The following is an 18,213-nucleotide window of genomic DNA, read 5'->3' as shown; positions in this document are numbered from 1 at the left end:
TGTCAATTTTATTGGACATGGGTATGTCATTTTTTCCTTTTATTCAACATAGGTATGTATGTCGTTATTTTTCAACTTAGGTATGTATGTCGCTTTTTTTGACATGGTTATGTGTGTTGTTTTTTTTCGACATGGGTATTTATGTCGTTGTTTTCGACATGGGTATGTATGTTTTTATTTTCGACATGGTTATGTATGTCCTTTTTTTCCACATGGGTATGTATGTCGTTTTTCCGACATAGGTATGTGTGTTGTTTTTTTTCGACATCTGTATGTATGCTGTTTTTTTCGACATGGGAATGTATGACATTTTCTTTCCTTTTTTGACATAGGTGTGTATGTCGTTTTTTTCGACATGGGTATGTATGTTTTTATTTTCGACATGGGTATGTATGACATTTTCTTCCATTTTTTCTGTCGTTATTTTCAACATAGTGTCACGTTCAGGGGAAAAACAAGGATCTGCACACACGTGCAGAATTAACTAAATATTTAATAAACAAAAAAGGCCAAAGGCAAAACAAAAACTTACTTTAAAAGCCAAAAACTAGAAGTCAAAAAACACAGGAAAAATACTTGAAACACAGGTAAGCAGAGGTCTGGCATAGGCCATGGGAAACAACAGACAAACAACAACGGACGAAACACAGAGACTAAATAGACATAGGGTAATCAGACACAGGTGAGACTAACAAGACACAGGTGAGGACAATCAGGGCAATCACACTGGAAAACACAGAGGCAGGAATAAAATACAAGAAACACTGAGGAGAACTACAAACTAAGTCATGAAACACTGAAGACACACAGAACTCAAGAAAGTAACAAAAACACAGTAGAACATAAAGAAACACTAGGGTACGAAGTTACAAAATAACACACGAAACACTAAAGACTAAACTATGAAACATTAGGACAAAAACACACAAGGGAAACAAGCAACATTAGGATAAACAGGAGAAATTAAAACCTAAACGCTGAAATACAAAACTAAATAAGACCAAATCATGACACATAGTTATGTATGACATTTTCTTCCATTTTTTCTGTTGTTATTTTCGACATAGGTGTGTATCTCATTTTTTCAACATAGGTTTGGTGCCTTGCTCAACGGCACCTCAGCAGTGCTCAGGAGGCGATCTGGCACCTCTCCAGCTGCCAGACCAACTTCCATATTTGGTCTTCATCGGGACTTGGACTGGCGACCCTCCGGTTCCCAACCCAAGTCCCTACAGACTGAGCTACTGCCGCCCCCAGGTGGCTTAAAGGTGTATGTTTTAATGAAGGTGTATGTATGTATGCTTCAATAAAGTATGTATGTATGTTTTAATAAAGGTGTATGTAAACCAAAACAATAATTTAAAATTTCACCCTTTAAGAAATACAACAGGGTAACAGAATACAGGAGGTTTAAAAAAAACATTTTATTAACGGGGTTTTGCACTTTAGTATAACCTCTGATTTCAGCATAGTTTTAATAATAATACAAAATAATAATAAGCTATCATGTAGAAAACATATGACACAGTATTAACATCACCAGGCTGCAGAATAATAGTACAAAATAAAATAAAAAAAGGTTACATCCTTCTCTCTCTCTCTCTCTCTCTCTCTCTCTCTCTCTCTCTCTCTCTCTCTCTCTCTCTCTCTCTCTCTCTCTCTCTCTCAAACATTCAAACAGCCTCCTTGTCTCTTGTCGGATGCCAGTCCTTTTTGGACAGTAAAACGTTGATTTGGCTGCAGCAGAGAGCTAGAGATGTGCAGAAGGGAGAGATGAAAACATTCACAGAACACAGACACAATGACCGCAGGCATGGGACGAAGGTGTTGCTCAGCTGTATGCAAGGCACTAAAAACCTGGAGAGAGAGACAGAAGGAGAGAGGGGGAGACAGAAATAGAGAATATTTTTAATAATTTGAGATTAACTTTAAAAAATCATATGGAAGTTTTATCCACTACAGTCCCATGCAGAGAGATGCTGTGTGCCTTTATGCAGGACATGGCTATAACAAAAATTGTGTACCATGTTATAGGGTTTCTTCCATGTTTATTCAATTTGAGTGAATGATATTACTGTGTCAGACACCAATGTAGATCCATGGGGGTGTAATTTTATTGCTCCAGCTTACCAGACATGTAGACTGGCAAGAATGGCCAGGAATACACCACAGAGGAGCGCCAAGGGCACAGCAAACAGCAAGGAGAGGCAGCGGTATGTCCAGATACGAGTCTTCTCAAAGCCTGAGACACTATAAAACCACACCTGGTCTATGCTATGAGGTGTGGTGGGCTCCACCAGCACGTCACTGACATCCACCTGCAGATAGTGAACAGCAAAGAGTAAAGAGAAGTCAGTTTATTTAAAGAGCAAATTAAATATTTCCTGAAGTGCTACAGAGCTTTAGGTGAGACAGAAACAACGGGCCGACTCATAGAGACTTATGGTTTAAAACTGCTGAGACAAAAAGCACAACTAGAGACAAAATATTGAATTCTAAAGAAGAATCTAATTTCTCATTTGATGATGGAAATTGTAGCAGTGTAGCAAAAATCAAGCAAAAAGCTATTGACGACGAGAGGCAAATTCCTTTTGTGACAGGAAGCAAAATATTGATTTTAAGATTGATGTTCTAACACTGCAGATTCATAAATTAGAGAATAAATAGTTAGGAGGACCTTTAGGTGCTTATTGATGCCGTAAGGGTCTCTGTTGACAGGCTGAGTGGATGAAGGTGTAGGTGTTGGTGTAGGTGTTGGCGTGGGCGTGGCAGGGGCTGTGGGAGGGGTTGGTGGTTTTGGCACTGGAGTCGAGGCTTTAGACGCAAACTCTGGAGGAGGTGGAGGAATTTTTAATTGTTCCTCTTCTCCATTTTCTTCTTCGCTGTCATCGTCGATCTTACACTCCACAAGACAGTCATCGCTCACCATCATCATCCTCACTGAGGAAAGAGAGACATGCAAACGCAGTTAAATATACAGCGATGCCTGCATGTTGTCTGACCCTGTCAATCAAACACACTTATAATCGAAACCAATGCACACACACACACACACACACACACAGCAGATCTCAGGCATGTTGAGTGTAACAGCGAGCTGAGCACTGGCACTACCACCTGTTCTTTAGTCCACAAGAAGAAGCCGCACCAAAATCTGTAAATAGCAGCTGGTTATTTTTAAGGGCCTTTTAAAAATGAAACCCATACAGTATCATCATTCTGTATCACTGTTCTTGCATTAAATGTTTCACTTTTTTGAACTTGAGATATAACTACAATTATTAATAGCTAATTAATAGACTTTGAATGAACATTTATGTGTGAGATTTGGCACAAAACATGCATTAAAAAAGTGCTGAAAGGCGACAACTGTAATCATAACTCGTATATTTTTTTGAGAAGTCATTATAGTAGATCTTTGCCAGCATTGGTAGAAGTTATAAGAACATGTCTGACTTACCTCTCTCACTGGGTAATCTTGTATCAATAAAAGAGACCCTTGCAGAGAGCCAAGGCAGGGATGTCTCTGCAGAAAAGTGCTAATCCAAAACGTGAATGAGATCCGGCCAACCTGCTAATCACAATGTCCCATAGGGCTTATCTCAGCTCACACAGACAACTTTAGTGTGTTTGACAGACTTAGAGCAGCACAAGTGCTAATGTGGCACAGTGCCTGTTATTCCTTGTGTGTGTGTGTGTGTGTGTGTGTGTGTGTGTGTGTGTGTGTCAGTGTTTGTGCGTCAGTGTGCGTCAGTGTTTGTCGGTGTGTGCATGTGTGTGTGTGCATGTGTGTGTGTGTGTGTGTGTGTGTGTATGTGTGTCTGTAGAAGGGGTTATTTTAGGAAGACGAAGGGATGGGTCTAAAAGATCACATTACAGTGCTTGGGTGCAGTTATGAGACAGAAACTGAAACAATGAGGTGCACGTGTATACACAACACACACACACGTGTGCATTGGATGCATTGTGTATTGTGATTAGTCAGAATCAGGGACAGATTTTTGTTTTTTATTTGGGCTGGCAAGAGACTTTGGCAGAGGGCATGAAAGGGCGATGGTCGGGGATCCCCAAATGTACTACTAAATTCAACCTGAGGGACTTTCCCCATGCAGGGATGAGGAACCTTTGGAGGACCTCACTGGTTTCCAATGAAGAGACCAGGGTCTAAATTAAGTTCTAGGAACATTTCTTCCCCTGTTTGGGTGGGACGTCCATTCCAAAAGAAGGCCTACAAAAACTTTGGTGGTGCAAAACAATTCACTTAACGATCATTGCTTTTCACTTGTTATGGTGTAATTGTTTTATGGTCAGCCACAGAAGAGCTTAAAATAGCTGATGCTTTTTTTTTTTTTGTACCTTAGTTGACTTAAAACTGGCGGAAACTGTGTGAAATGACCTGATTTCTGAGCCCACACACTATGGGTTTTTATAGTTGAAAGATAAGATAAGATCATTTAAATTAAGATAATAAGCACTGAAATATGTTATTATGCCGGTCTGTGTTTTTGTCTGTGATATCCAAACATATGTACAGTTATGGAAAATTGCGACTCAAGTCATGTCTAAACTTGGAAACAGGGATATAGTGCATTACATGTTTTGGCAGATAGAGTTTTAGGAGTCATCTGTAGGTCTCAGACTATATGGTAAATGGTAAGTAGACTTCAGCTTGTATAGCACTTTTCTAGTCTTGACTACTCAAAGCTCTTTTACACCGCAGGTCACACCTACACATTCACACACTGATGGTAGAGGTTGCTATTAAAGGTGACCATCACAAGAAACTAATCCCATTCATACACATTCACACACCATCGACAAAGCAGCAGGAGCAACTTGATGTTAAGTGTCTTGCTCAACAGCTGAGGATTGAACCCAAAATCTTGCAGCTGAGAGACAACCGGGGCCCTTTCCGAATAGCCACAGTTCAGTATGCAGTACGTACTTTTCAGTAGAGAGTTTCAGTATACTGAACTTTCGTGGTCATTCAGTATGCATTTTTTGGGTCCGCCTCAGTATACTGAACATTTCAGTATGGATACTAACTTCCGGGTTTTATGCAGTATGGATCGGATGCGTGCTTTCAGGAAATGAATTGTATTTTACCACCCACAATGCTGTGCGAAATTAAACGTAAATCACCACGTCACGTCAGCCTCCAAATCAAAACAAACGAGCGTGGATTAATTGAATCAATTTTTAATCTAGAGTTAAAGTCCCGACTGAAATCACTACTTTTAATTAACAACAGAAAATATAAGAAATGTCTGCATTATTATAAAACCTTTCCCCCTCTATTTAAATAATGATTTAACTATTTAAATGTGTCTTTATTGGTTTATTTTATATTCTGTATATTACTGTCTTTCATTTGTACTCGTCTTTATGAAGGCTACTGTATGTTATTTAGTTATTTAATCTGCCTTTTACATGATTTACATTGTGATATTGTTTTTTTTACCTGACTGTATATGAGCATTACTCTTCTTGAATAAACCTAAACAAAAAAAACAAAAAACGGGTGAATGCGGCCGGTTCAGGAAACGTAAATGACGCCACTTCCTTACTGAATGAATCAGACGAAGTAGGAACAAGTATCTGCCTACTGTGCACACCTACTGAATAGTAGGTACTAAACAGTATACAGCACGGATAGTAGGTACTGCCTACTGACAGATTGAGTAGGTACTTTGTAATTCGGATACAGCCCGACTCTAATAACTGAGCCACAGCTGCCCCACACAGACTAGATCCCTGTAGATCCGTCCCTGGATTATAGTCATGTAAGCAGTTTAAGTACACTGACAACCATTTAATCATTCATCACTTTATCATCTTTATTGTATTCATATTTTTGTTAACCACATATACAGTTGGACACAGTAAATTTAGTGACATCATCAAACAGTGATCCAGAATAACGGGGTGTTAAATCATCAAAGCAGAATTAATGAAAAAAAGAAAGAAAAAAGGATTCAACTCCCATGATGCCAATACTGAAACACGACAGAGGGGAGATGATATGAATGTAAACTTTTCAAAAGCTTTTGGAGTCAAAGTAATTTTACACCTCACTGCAAAAATCCTGAAACGCATGTTTGAATGAGACCCGTGCACAATGCGAGAGAAAGTCAGGGGGGCCAAAATGTGCGGATGAAAGAGACAAGAGTTTTGAACGTGGCTCCGAAATGTCAACGTCGTTTTCACAGTTTAAAGCAGAGGAAGTCACTGTTTCCTCTCTGAAATGGGGGCCATTTTGGCTCTTGAGGCTAGGGCACAGTTTCCAGTTGAAGAGTCAGTAAACCAAAGCCCTGAGTGAGAAACTCTTACTTATTCCTTCGAAACCAAACCTGAGCTAGCCTTTCTCTAACTCTAGCAAAAGCCCTGAGTTTTGGCCTGCATATTGGGCCTCGTATCACATATGAAGGGGAATGTGTTTTCCATCTTTATGTGTGTGTATGTGTGTGTGTGTGTGTGTGTGTGTGTGTGTGTGTGTGTGTGTGTGTGTGTGTGAGAATACTGCATGCCGTTATAAAGTACTAACTTCACTGCTTACATTTTCCCAGCAAACATCTGTGACCCAAAATGATCATTATTAAAAACATGTGAAATGAATATTCACATAAATAAATTGCCTAAATGAAACAATTTCTGACATGATGCAAGAAATTACAGGAGGAAAAAATGAATTTACTTCAAAATGTTTTATCTTCATTTATTTAAAATTAATAAATTAAATAAGATTTTTGTTTATGAAAGCGTTTCACTTTTTTGTCACTTTCCGTTATCTTTTTGTGCCCTCTCACCTTTAAGCTAATCAAATGCCCCCTGCATAAGGTCACAAGTTCAACAACTTTGCTAATTAGCCTGCTAACTCCTGCAAGCTAGACAACAATTATGTCACATAAAAGTGGCTAAACTATCTATCTGCTACTGTGAATTGGCAAAAAACGAACACCTTTTTTAATTTTTATGGCGTCACAACTGCAACTGCTACCCCGATAGCTAAAACTAGCTCAGAGAGTTGAGTTCTTTTAGTTAACTCGGTTAGCTTGTTAGCCTGGCTAGCTATAACAAGTTAGGTAGGAAGCATGAGCAGCCTTGTCAAGCTAAGGCTTTAAAAATTACTAAAAGCTTTACTGCTGCTGCATGGTGTTTATGTTTAGTATACTTAATTAAAAATAACTGACGGGTTTGTTGCATAAGCTAACAGGAGCTAACTGGCTAATGTTAGCAGTTGTTGAACTTGCTCACAGCTGGCATGAGAAGTGATAGTAAACAAATTGTGTGAAATAAAAAAACAGACATTTGAGAAAGGGAATTTTCTAATAAAAAAATAAAAATAAAACAAAATAAAATTCAGTTATAAATAATGTAGCAAACATGTAAAACAAGTGGGGATTTAGCTGTTTTGCTAATTAAAGGTTGATATTGTATTTCACCTAATTTAGGCAATTTATGAGTTTTGGTCATAATTTCACAATTTAATATTGACAACTTTGTGTAGTTACATAAACAGATCAAATTATTTTTTAAACAAAATGCAAACCTGTCAAAACTTTTCAAGTAAAATAATGTTAAAAGCAAAAGATGTAAAGGCACTCAGGCCCCAGATGAGTTCTTTCTTGAAGATAAACCGAACACTGTAAGGGTGAGCTAATCTCAGATCTGCCACTAAGGGGCAGTGTCAGTCTTTTTTTGAGGATTTTTTTTTATGGCAATCACTTAAAAAAGTCAGTCTGGTAGTTTCTCTGCTGATGTCAATCCCTGATTCTCCCAAAATGGCAAAAAGCTTTGAGAACAAAACCAGACGACAACATAAACCAAAAACCAGCTGAAAAACAGACACACTGGACATACAGTAACACGGCACCGAGACTAGTGGCACTATGAGATGGCAGAGACGCGAATATTATACACCTGTCAAAATAAAATAATTCAAGATTTTCACCAAATGTATCATCAGCATCAGCATAATAATCATTTTTAAACAATAATTATTCCATTCACCCTCTCCTCTCTCTTAGTCCACCGGCCTGAAAAGGGTCCGTCCTCTGAGGCCAAATCCCACTTTTTTGGCACTGGGGCCGGCTTGAGGCAGAGAGGAAGCGGAAGAGGCAGGAGAGGGAGCTGTAGCTGCTGGGGGGGCGAGGGCTGACTGCTGCACAGAAGGCTGGCGAGACAGAAGCTCCTTGAACACAGAGTTCATCTGACGGCTGATCATATCCTGTGAGAGCGAGAGGAGGAGAAGCAAACCACGAGAGAGAGAGAGAGAGAGAGAGAGAGAGAGAGAGAGAGAGAGAGAGAGAGAGAGAAACAGAGGCATTGTAGTAAATGAAAATGATGTCTCTTAGACTTTTGATCAGCGAAGCATGACCCTGAAGACATCTGCACCAAAACCTGAACCTGTTCTGGGTCTGTTTCAGTGAGACATTCAAATATGTTCACATTCATCCTAAGGGATTTCATAAGTAACCGTGGCAACAATAAAATCTTCCTCCTTTTCCATTCTTTCAGATGACTGAAGTTTTGTTGTTTCTTATTCAGTATTTTCCCAAATACATTTCCAATATGGAGGGACCTTGGACGTTCACATCATATCTTTGGCATCTCAAGAACACAACTAATCACAAACTATGCTTGTTATACTTGAATAAATGTCAGAGCCTCCGTATCATCATTAAAACACTGGATTTCTGTTATGTAGTAGTTTTTTTTAGTTTTTTTTAGCTATTCACAGTCTGAGTTCTGAACTGCATTTAGCAAACTTTTCTAGGTTAATAAGGTCAAAAGGTGAGCCTATGAGCCTCACAGGTGACATGTGTACTTGAGCCTGTCCTTTTATTTGGTGACATTACGATAATTCACTGACCTTGTCGACTGTTGCTCTTTCTGCTGGAGCAAAAGGAGGTCTGTCTGGGGGTCTGAAGCCGGCCTGTCTCACAGTGTCCAAAGTGTGTCTTCGCTCCTGGGACCTAAAAGACAAAGTCATAGAGGTTACATGAGACAGATATAATAGAACACAGAGCGAATAAACACTTTAAAACAGTGTAAATAAGTCTCAGAGCTCCACAAAACATGTGTGTGAAGTTTCTTGTTCTAAATCCACTCTGATCCTGTATTTGATCATGCCTATAAACTCCTCTATTTCAGCCCTGCTCAGAACAGGCTGTTTCTGTGTCTGTACCTTTAAATGTAAATGAGCTGTGTCTGACCACGCCCCTCTCTGGAAGGGCTTTTTTGCACCATGTCCAAATGTTATTGGTGAGAAGGCAAACTCAGAGGGCAGAACAAACACGTAGCTGACATCACCACATCGCTGCTACATAAAGAGCCAATCAGTACTAACTAAGCACATTCATACGCATTCACACACTGCAGGCTTAGGAGCAACGCAGGGTTCAGTGTCTTGCTCAAAGACACTTCAACATGTGGCTGCAGGAGCTGGGCATCGAACACCCAACCTCACCACTGAGCCACAGCTGCTCTCCAATGTGATTTCTTTTACCGCAGCAGTTTTTCCATGTTGTCACTGTGCACAAGCCTGTAACGGTGTCTTTCATCAGCCGGTGAGAATAAAATGCCTCATGAATTAAATTCTTAAAGTTCACACCTGATTTTGTTTGCTCACTTTGTGAAAGTAGAAACAAACTGTCAAAAAACTGTCACAAAACAAACTGATGTGGTGAACATTCACACAATCTGTTGCTTTTTTTTTGCAAATCCAGCTGAGTGACCAACACAAGCATTGATTTGTATTCATGTTTCTGCTCATACTGTGGATGTTGGTGAATGTTCCACCTACTCACGAGTTAAACATTTGGCTCATTAGCTGCTTAAAGATTCCGCCCAAAAGTCTATCAATACGTTCAATAGTCAAAGCTGGCTTGGTCTGTCTGCTGTATTGTGCTGACAAAGTGTCCACGAGCTTTTTCCACAGAAGGTCATGCTGATAAGAGCAGTGAGAGTTAATCAAATCAGTGAAGGTGTGAGCTTTCAAATCAAAACAATGAGCTGAACAGAGCTGAGAAAAACTGCAGTGAGGCAACATTTGTATAACTAAGTCATGTTCATAAAGAAATAGGATTCCATAAGCTCTTAAATACATATTTTCCACATGATACCTATCACCATCAGAAACACCTGAGAGTCTGTTTTTTGTATTTCGGTGAGAAATCAAGCACATCTTAATTTTAATGATTCATACAGAAGCATGCATTGTGTCCTAGATGTGTGTCATTCTTACACTGGCAGGTGTCGAGTGGCAGGAGAAGTTGGTGGCTTTCGATTGGGGCTGCCCTCACTTCCTCTCTGTCTCCCAGGCAACGAAGCGCTGTCGCTGTTCACCCGCATCCTGTCAAGACGTACACACAAGAAGCATTGTAACTTTGCATGCCGTGCATTCATGTATGAGAGTTTGTACGTGTGTGTGTAATGTGCGCAACAATGTGAAAGCGACTTCTTCTGACTGTGTGTGTATTCTTCTGTCTGAGTCTTTTGCTACATGTGTTTGGTGGAGTGAATGCATTTATATATTGCAGTGTGCACTCGAGTATGTGTTTGACTGTCTTTGCTTGTGTGTGTGTATGTATGTGTGTGTGTGTGTGTGTATTTGTGTACCGAGTTGTGTTCTCCATCTGTGGATCTTCTACTGTCAGGTTTCCAGTGCTGCCTCCTCCTCCTCCTCCTTCGTCTCTTTTCCCTCGCTCTGACCTGAGGGAGAAGAAGCAGAGAGAGAGAGATATAAGCTTATATTTCACTACAGAAAGAACATCCAGTACAAGTTTATTTAAGGGATAAACGCTGAGTGACAGAGAATTATAGGAGACAGAGAAGAAGTCAGAATTAAATTAAGCATGACTTATTTTACAAAATGATGTAGATGATGAAAAATAATTTAGATATCACAATAAAAAGCAAAAGCTCTACAAATGTATGCCCTCTATGAAAATCTTGATTGCTACATGTCGTTGAGCAACTGATATTTTAAGCAATATTTGAGGCATTGGCTTTTTTTGGTGTCAGGTGTTTTCGTATTTTGTGAATTTGTCTACTCTCCGTTTACACAACCTCTACTGTATCTGTGCAACCGCTGTACTTAATATGTGAGTGAATAAGTGAATGTGAATGATATGCAGTTTAAACACCCACACAGTAATAAAAAAAATGATCTTAATATATTTTTTCTGATCTCTTCTGGAACAGTTCTAGATTTGTTTTTTAAAGTGCGGCGCCTGTTCAGTGCGATATTTTCTACAGCTCTTTATCACCACTCCACACCACAAACACACTGATGTGCTGCTAACTCTGGCTCTGTCTCATGGTGTGCTCGGAGCTGAGGATACAGCTCGTCTTTAAATCAATTTTTCCAGCACTTGTCCCTTTAACTTCTATTTTTATCTCTTCAGTGAGAGGAAGCAGAAATATACTCCTGATACACTTGCAGATGTTAGCTTTCAGTGCAGAATATATATATATATATGTTCTCCTTTTAAGCAGATAATTAATGATTTGTATGCTTACCACTTTTTATTTTTTACGATGTGTACATTTTTGAAAATGCAGTCAAATATGAATTTAAAAGAGTACAGAAGTTCAACCTTTTCAGATAAACCCTTCTTGTACGTTTTTCCTATAGATAAGAATAGACCGCCCCGCCCTGCCCTGCCCCCTCGTTTCTTTTCTTTTTATTTCAATTCATTACCCCCCTTCTGTTGATTCTTTTTGTTGCCCTAACTTCAACTTCTAACCAAAGTTAGGGAGAGGTGACAAGAATATTCAACCATAACTAAACACTCTGTGTAAGAATGTACACGACTTAATGCATGGCCAGACTTTATAAGAAATCCCAACTATCAGTCAATGCCTTCAAAAATTATAGATTGAACTTCAAGGCTTGAATAAAAATGCAGCTACTCTGAGTAAAACTAATGTTGAACAGAGTCTGAGTTGTTCTTATGTATGTAAGAAATCTGTCTGTGAAACAGAAACACATTGTCTCTCAGTTGATGAGCAGATACAACAAACTACAAGAGCCAAGACCCAAAGAAAATGTGAATCAAATTTGGAAAAAAAAAAATTCTGTAACAAACCACATTACAACATCCACTTCGGACATCAACACAGAGCACATCAATAGTGAACGGTTCCTCACCCATCCAGCACGCTGATGTACTTGTGAGGGATGAGTCCCTTAACTCCTCCAACTTCTCCTCTCCACCAATCACATGAAGCCTTGCTGTGAAGGATGAGAAGCTCTCCCAGCTTGAAGGAGAGCTCTGCAGGAGATCTCGCCACGTAGTCGAACATAGCCACTGCCTCCCACTCTGCACACACACAACACGGTTAAAATCAACTATGGAACCTTATTTTTCTATTAAACTCTTTTTGTTGATATTTCTTTTTGATTTGTGTTAGTGTAAGATTAGAAAACATTTTTCAAATTGTGTTTGGTTTGTTGTCATTCATGTGGAGTAGTCTATGTCTAATAGGATCCTGTCTGTTGTGTGTGTGTCTGTGGTGTGTGTGGGTGTGTGTTTGTACTGCATGTACTCACCGTCTTCACTGGGCAGATGCTCAGTCTCTCCGTCTCCCTCCTCTGTGATTGGCTCACTGCAAACAAGCAGAAAACTCACTCAGTGGTCATGCACGGTTTCTCTTCTGTTTGACAAACGGACCGGCCGTCGCCCCACAGCGTCCCTAAATACATTACCTCATGTTTAGAAAATATCAAATCAGACCTCATACCATTGAGACATTTATGGTCTGACCCTCAAAGCCCAGTGTTGTACAAAAAACACACAGGGCAAAGCTTATTCATGAGGACATTTTACATGGAATTCTCCCAGAGCTGATTTAGTGGTGTTAGAGATTTCCATGGACACTGTCGACAGGCTGCAGGCTCGTGTTACATTTAAGTGAGTAATCAGCTTAATAGTATTAAGCACTTTTTACACAAAACATTGCAGGCTGCACAGAGATGCCTTTGGCATGGTATAGCATTATGTTCCGAGAAGACTGAGCCATGAAAAAAGGAGCGAAGGGGAAAGCTGCTCCGTGTTCCTGGATCCATCTCAGACTTGAGTCTTAAACTCAAACATGACCAACAAATCTCAAGAGGACTTTGATGCTGCTGCCAAGTCAGCCATTAACTGAGTCAACCAAGGATAATTACACTTTAAAAAACAGAAATGATCATATGCTGAATTTAGACTTGTTACACCGAATAACCAATTATTGGAGACTATTTGATACCAAGCACTTAACATGACATAAAGCAGTACAGTTATAACAGCCCCTTGCTCATGCCGATTGTCCACATATTATGTTTTCTGGCTACACAAGAATTCAATACAGATTAATAATAATATTAATAACAGCCAAAAAAAACCTTACAGAGTTCTAGTCTTGAGGCTTCACAACTCAGGTTCACAAAGTTCACAAACCAATGGATGACATCAAGGTTTACATCTACTGTTCTTAAAACTATCATCCTACTTATTATCCAAAACTTAGTTGTTCAGAAGTTGTTTTTGTGTTTGGCTTGTGCTACAACAACATTCATAAAGACCTTTTCAGGGTTTTTGCATGAAAATTCTTTATCTGTAGGCGTGGGTCAGGATTTTGGCACCAGGAGTTTTCTGGCTTTCATTCAGTTTAGTTGCTAGCTGGACTGTAAAGAATACCAACGCACAGAAAAAAGGAAGTTGTGGCTGGAAGTTCTTTATCTCACTCTAAACTACACTGTGAACCCTGAAAAATTGCCCATGTCTCCTAGAGGCTAAATCATAGTCAGATAAAACTGATGAGTTCTGAGATTGCATCAAAATGAACACCACGGGGGGGGGTTGGTAGCCTGTGGTCCTCCAAGCGGGCAGACTGGGTTAAATCCGACCTGAGGTTCCTTTTCCACATGTCATTCCCTACTCTCTCTCTTTCCCCAATTTCAGACTCTATCGACTGTCCTATCTTTAAATAAAGGCCTAAAAACCCCAAAAAAGAAAAAAAAGTGAACACCACATTTAGGTCAATGACTTCTAATCTCTCACCAGTACTCTTGCTCCAGAGTCATGTGCTTCTCGTAGACTGGGCCCGGCAGTTCTGATTGGCCGGGGTAAATGACGTCATGTTGGAGGATCATGGTTTTGACCAGATCATTAACCTGTGGCTGCCTAGCAACAGCGTCATCAGATTCCAGCCCCCTCAGCAGACTCGGACCGAAGCAAACGGCCAAGTTGTAGGGCTGCATCATGTTTTCATCACTGTACTGAGACACACTGAGAAACACAGACACATAAAAAGTCATGTTATCTTATTGCAATGGTGTTAAGTGTAGCAGCATAGCAGGTAACCGAGTGTACCACAGTGTTTTGTTGAGGCTTACTGATTGAGGAAAGCGAAGAGGTAACGCATCACGATGAGGAGAGGCCGTGGGAATGTGGAAACAATCGCCTTAATCTGCGCCGCTCTCTCCGTCACCCCCTCAATTTCTGACCATGACGGAAATAAAAGTGAAACGAGAGCAAGATAACACGATGAGCAGAAATAAACATTTCACTTCTGGAACCAGTTTTTTTTTTTTTTTTTTTTTCCATTTTTTGCTGCAGTCTGCATTTTCTCAGATAGAAACCGTGACAGATGCACATTTAACCCAAAATTCTGACTTAAAGAAATATTGTGACGAGTTCTTAAATTGCTGAGATGAGATGAGATGAGGTGCCTGCGCTGATTTATAAGGCCATTAACGTATTTAAACAAGATTTAAACAAGTTGCAGGCAGGTTCACAACCTTGTTAATCCATGCAAATTCTAGCTCAGAGTTTCTGCTTTGGAAAACAAAATTGTTTCATGCCTACAGGAATAGCAAGTAGACAGTAAGAGAGATACAAATAGAGCTTACAGACAGTGTATATATTTGAAGGGGATGGGTTCGTCACATCAGTAAGGTGGCAAAAAGCTAAACCAAATTGAGCAGATTAATACCTACAGTATGTAGAAAGGTTTTACCCAAGATATACCACATGAGGGGGTAAATCAGTTGGAATAAGTTTCTAAAAACCCAGAAGATACACAAATAACTGACTGAAACAGAGTCGCACACAGACATGGAGGTTATATAAGGGGGTCTTACGGACACACTCCAGCAGCTGAGAGTAGCTGTCATAAGGGAAGAGAGGAGGCTCCAGGCCCCTAAAGTAAAGCTTCAACACGCCAGCCACGGAGTCCAGGTCACACTCGCTGTCAGACAGAGGATCGTCTCCTACAGGGAGTCAAACAGAAATGTGAGCTGAAGGTATCCATGTAGAAACACACTTTTTATACTTTTTTAGTGCAGGAACAAGACAAATAGTCAAAATGCAGCTGACTGGCAGAAAAGGACAGGACATTCCTGTTAGAAGGATAAATGTCTTCTTAAAATGTCAAATGATTTTGAGAGGCACAAAAAGGATTCAATAAGCATTCGATTTTGTTCTGACATTTTTAACTTGTGTCCCTTGTCTGTTCTCCTTCATAGACTGTATAAAACATGGACGTATTGTCAGTGATGTCACCCACTGGTTGATTAAGAAGCATTCGCCATATTGCCGGTCCACATATTGAAAATGCTGACTCTACCTAACTTAAGTTCAAACTTAAAGGAGACATAGACGTGGAGTTGTAGCAGGTCTTTAGCCTCCTGGAATACAGTTACAACACGCCCATCTTTAAGTCAAACCACTAATTATGCAAATGTATTCAAGACTTATCCTCGATATAATCAATGATGATCGACAAAAAAATTATAATCACACTCGTTACAGTTTTCAACAATAAAGAAATGAGGTAAAGAGACTAAAACCTCTTTTGTACCTGGCTCTACATGTTTATATCTCATAAAAACGGGCAGTCTAATACGGGAACGAATCAGGATTCTTCAGGTTTTTGCAGACAGCCTCAAGTGGGCACTCAAGGAACTGCAGTTTTGGAGGATCGAACCCCCAACCTTCCTGCTGAGAGACAACTGACTCTACCAACGGAGCCACAGCCGCCACAACAACTAGCTCCTAAAGGTTGAGATATTTCAATTCAGAGTTTCTGCCAGAGGACGACAAATGAATATTTAAAAGCTCATGCAGAGTTTTGTCAGTATTTTCATTGACTGTGACATTATTTTGAAAACCTTAAATCAAATGTTCCTGTTAAAAAGTCTTAATCAGAGCTAATCCAGTTGACAAGAACTCCATGAACTGCTTCTTTTTTCAGCACATAGTCAATAGCCTCATTTAGAGTTTTTACACCAAGAGCACAAAAAACTGTTCAGCAGAAGTCAGTAGAGCAGTGCCAAGGTCATTATCCCTCACTTGCCTTTCACCCCCTGGTTATGCTCACCAGAGCATACAGCCATGTTAAAAGTGTTATTCCTACAGGAGCTCGAGTTTGGCACATTCACCACCTGGGTGCTCAATATGTTTGGAGAACTGGGGACAGTTTTAGAGCCTGGCTAATAGAATTAAGAGTGAGTGAGTGAGGTTTCACGGGATGATCAGCAGAGCTTTCTGTTACTCTTTCAAAATGTGTAAGGTAATCCTTTTACAGACTTTAATCCCTTATAGAGATAAGAGAGGCTAAAAAAAAAAGGAAGTGTTGAAAGACTTGAGTATATATTATGTATAAGAGGATCTCATTTACCTCTCTCAAATGCATCTCGGATGAGGTTCACTTCCCTTTGCGACCCAGGAACTCTGAATATACCTTCATGGTGGAGGCCTGTGTCGCACACAAACACATACACATTACATCACACAAGTACACACGGCTTGTTGTTCCACACATACAGAAAATACTTCCACATATTCATCGTCCGTGTCCAAAGCTCTCTCAGCATGCCTCATTGCTAATGTCATGAAAAGTGACTCACCGTGAAGGTTTATAAAACGGATGCAGCTTTCAACCACCACAGGAATCTGCTGCCCAGAGCTCTGGACAAGAGAAGGTGAACAGACAAGAAGAGGTGAACAACAGACCAACAGAGGGTGCAGATAGATGACAAGACAGAAAAAAACAGCCATAAAAGGAAGGAGGAAATATGCCAAGCAGGAAACAATGCAGGAAAACAATGATTAAACAAGGGTAATGTGAGCTAATCGTTGATAAAAGGTTAGATAATCAAGAAAAAAATGAGTTGTAAATAACCTTTTAATGTGTTTGGTTGATGCATAGTGCAGGTCAAATGTTTCATGTCATTGCCTGGGCCATTACCAAGACTGTTTTAATACTGAGGTCACTGAGTCTGTGACCCCTATATGTGTCCAACATCCCTGAAATCAATGTTGAAACATCCCGCTAGTTTCATCTATCTTGTTTGATTTTGTGTTATTTTACAACATGACACTTTGTAATGTGTTGTTCGATGTGTAATCATTTTCAGTATCGTTAACTATATGTTCTTTTGAATGTTTTGTCTGCAATTGTGTTTTGTGCAATAGTGTTTTTTTCTTATTTTCACACAATATTTTTTCTTATTTGATATCATTTTAAAAGTTGTGCTTTATGGAATTGATTTGAAGTGTTATTCCGAACATGTAACGTAAGAAAAAGGTAAACATTAAAAAACAGACAGAACATAAAAAATAATTACAAAGAGTGGAAAGTATAATGAAGAAAAAAATGTCGGACACTAATCTATTTAAGTGACATGTCTGTAAAGGAGTGGGGAGAAGTAAAAACATATTAGACCACCCCCTCTCCATCTTCAGCTAGCTTCCTGTATTTCTGTGTTGCTTTATTGGACTGTCAAGGCCACCATACAGTAGCTAGATTAAACATTTTCATACTAATATACAGGGACATAACCTCGTGTCTTAATGTAAGTATGACTACCAGCATGAACGCGTTATCACAGATTGGGTTTAGTACCTGTGTTCGAGACATTCTCCTTCTCCTCCTGCATCAAGCCGAGCACAGCAGCGATGAGACAGAGAAGAGGCAAAGATTAGAAAAAGAAGAGTAAGAAATAAGTGGAATAAAGATTAAGAAGCATTGGGAAGAGGCGCCTATAAGCACACACACACACACACACACACACACACACACACACACACACACACATACACTCAATAGAGGAGTTGAGAGAGGAGGCAGCAAAGAGGCCAGTGCATCTTAATCCTTTTCACCAGAGAGGAGGAGATAAAGGGGGGTTGAAAAGAGGAGAAAGCCAGCAATAAGCTATAAGCA

At 39.7% G+C, this 18,213-nt stretch overlaps 2 protein-coding genes across 3 annotated transcripts in view; both read right to left on the bottom strand.

Annotated features, from left to right (window-relative positions):
- Positions 1 to 1,390: 1,390 nt before the first annotated feature.
- Positions 1,391 to 3,736, bottom strand: cav4b (caveolin 4b). Its single transcript, XM_061058375.1, has 4 exons — positions 3,461 to 3,736; positions 2,678 to 2,940; positions 2,131 to 2,318; positions 1,391 to 1,857 (listed from the first exon to the last, which is right to left on the bottom strand). The coding sequence occupies exons 2-4, from the start codon at positions 2,933 to 2,935 to the stop codon at positions 1,674 to 1,676; spliced, it is 630 nt and encodes a 209-aa protein (XP_060914358.1). The 5' UTR covers positions 2,936 to 2,940; positions 3,461 to 3,736; the 3' UTR covers positions 1,391 to 1,673.
- Positions 3,737 to 5,811: 2,075 nt separating this feature from the next.
- arhgap4b (Rho GTPase activating protein 4b) overlaps positions 5,812 to 18,213 on the bottom strand; it is a 34,680-nt gene continuing 22,278 nt past the window's right edge. The window contains exons 13-24 of one of the 2 annotated variants that reach the window (XM_061058367.1): positions 17,896 to 17,923; positions 16,898 to 16,958; positions 16,669 to 16,746; positions 15,131 to 15,259; positions 14,384 to 14,489; positions 14,049 to 14,276; positions 12,557 to 12,612; positions 12,155 to 12,326; positions 10,621 to 10,713; positions 10,247 to 10,354; positions 8,873 to 8,975; positions 5,812 to 8,227 (exon numbers count right to left, since the gene is read on the bottom strand). In XM_061058367.1, coding sequence (XP_060914350.1) covers positions 8,024 to 8,227; positions 8,873 to 8,975; positions 10,247 to 10,354; positions 10,621 to 10,713; positions 12,155 to 12,326; positions 12,557 to 12,612; positions 14,049 to 14,276; positions 14,384 to 14,489; positions 15,131 to 15,259; positions 16,669 to 16,746; positions 16,898 to 16,958; positions 17,896 to 17,923 — 1,366 coding nt within the window. In that variant the 3' untranslated portion in view covers positions 5,812 to 8,023. The remainder of the gene's footprint in view (positions 8,228 to 8,872; positions 8,976 to 10,246; positions 10,355 to 10,620; positions 10,714 to 12,154; positions 12,327 to 12,556; positions 12,613 to 14,048; positions 14,277 to 14,383; positions 14,490 to 15,130; positions 15,260 to 16,668; positions 16,747 to 16,897; positions 16,959 to 17,895; positions 17,924 to 18,213) is intronic. The other variant, XM_061058366.1, reaches the window with a different exon arrangement.

Source organism: Labrus mixtus, chromosome 15 (genome assembly GCF_963584025.1).
Source record: "Labrus mixtus chromosome 15, fLabMix1.1, whole genome shotgun sequence".
Classification (NCBI taxonomy): Eukaryota; Metazoa; Chordata; class Actinopteri; order Labriformes; family Labridae; genus Labrus; species Labrus mixtus.
This window is presented reverse-complemented; position numbering and strand designations above follow the sequence as displayed.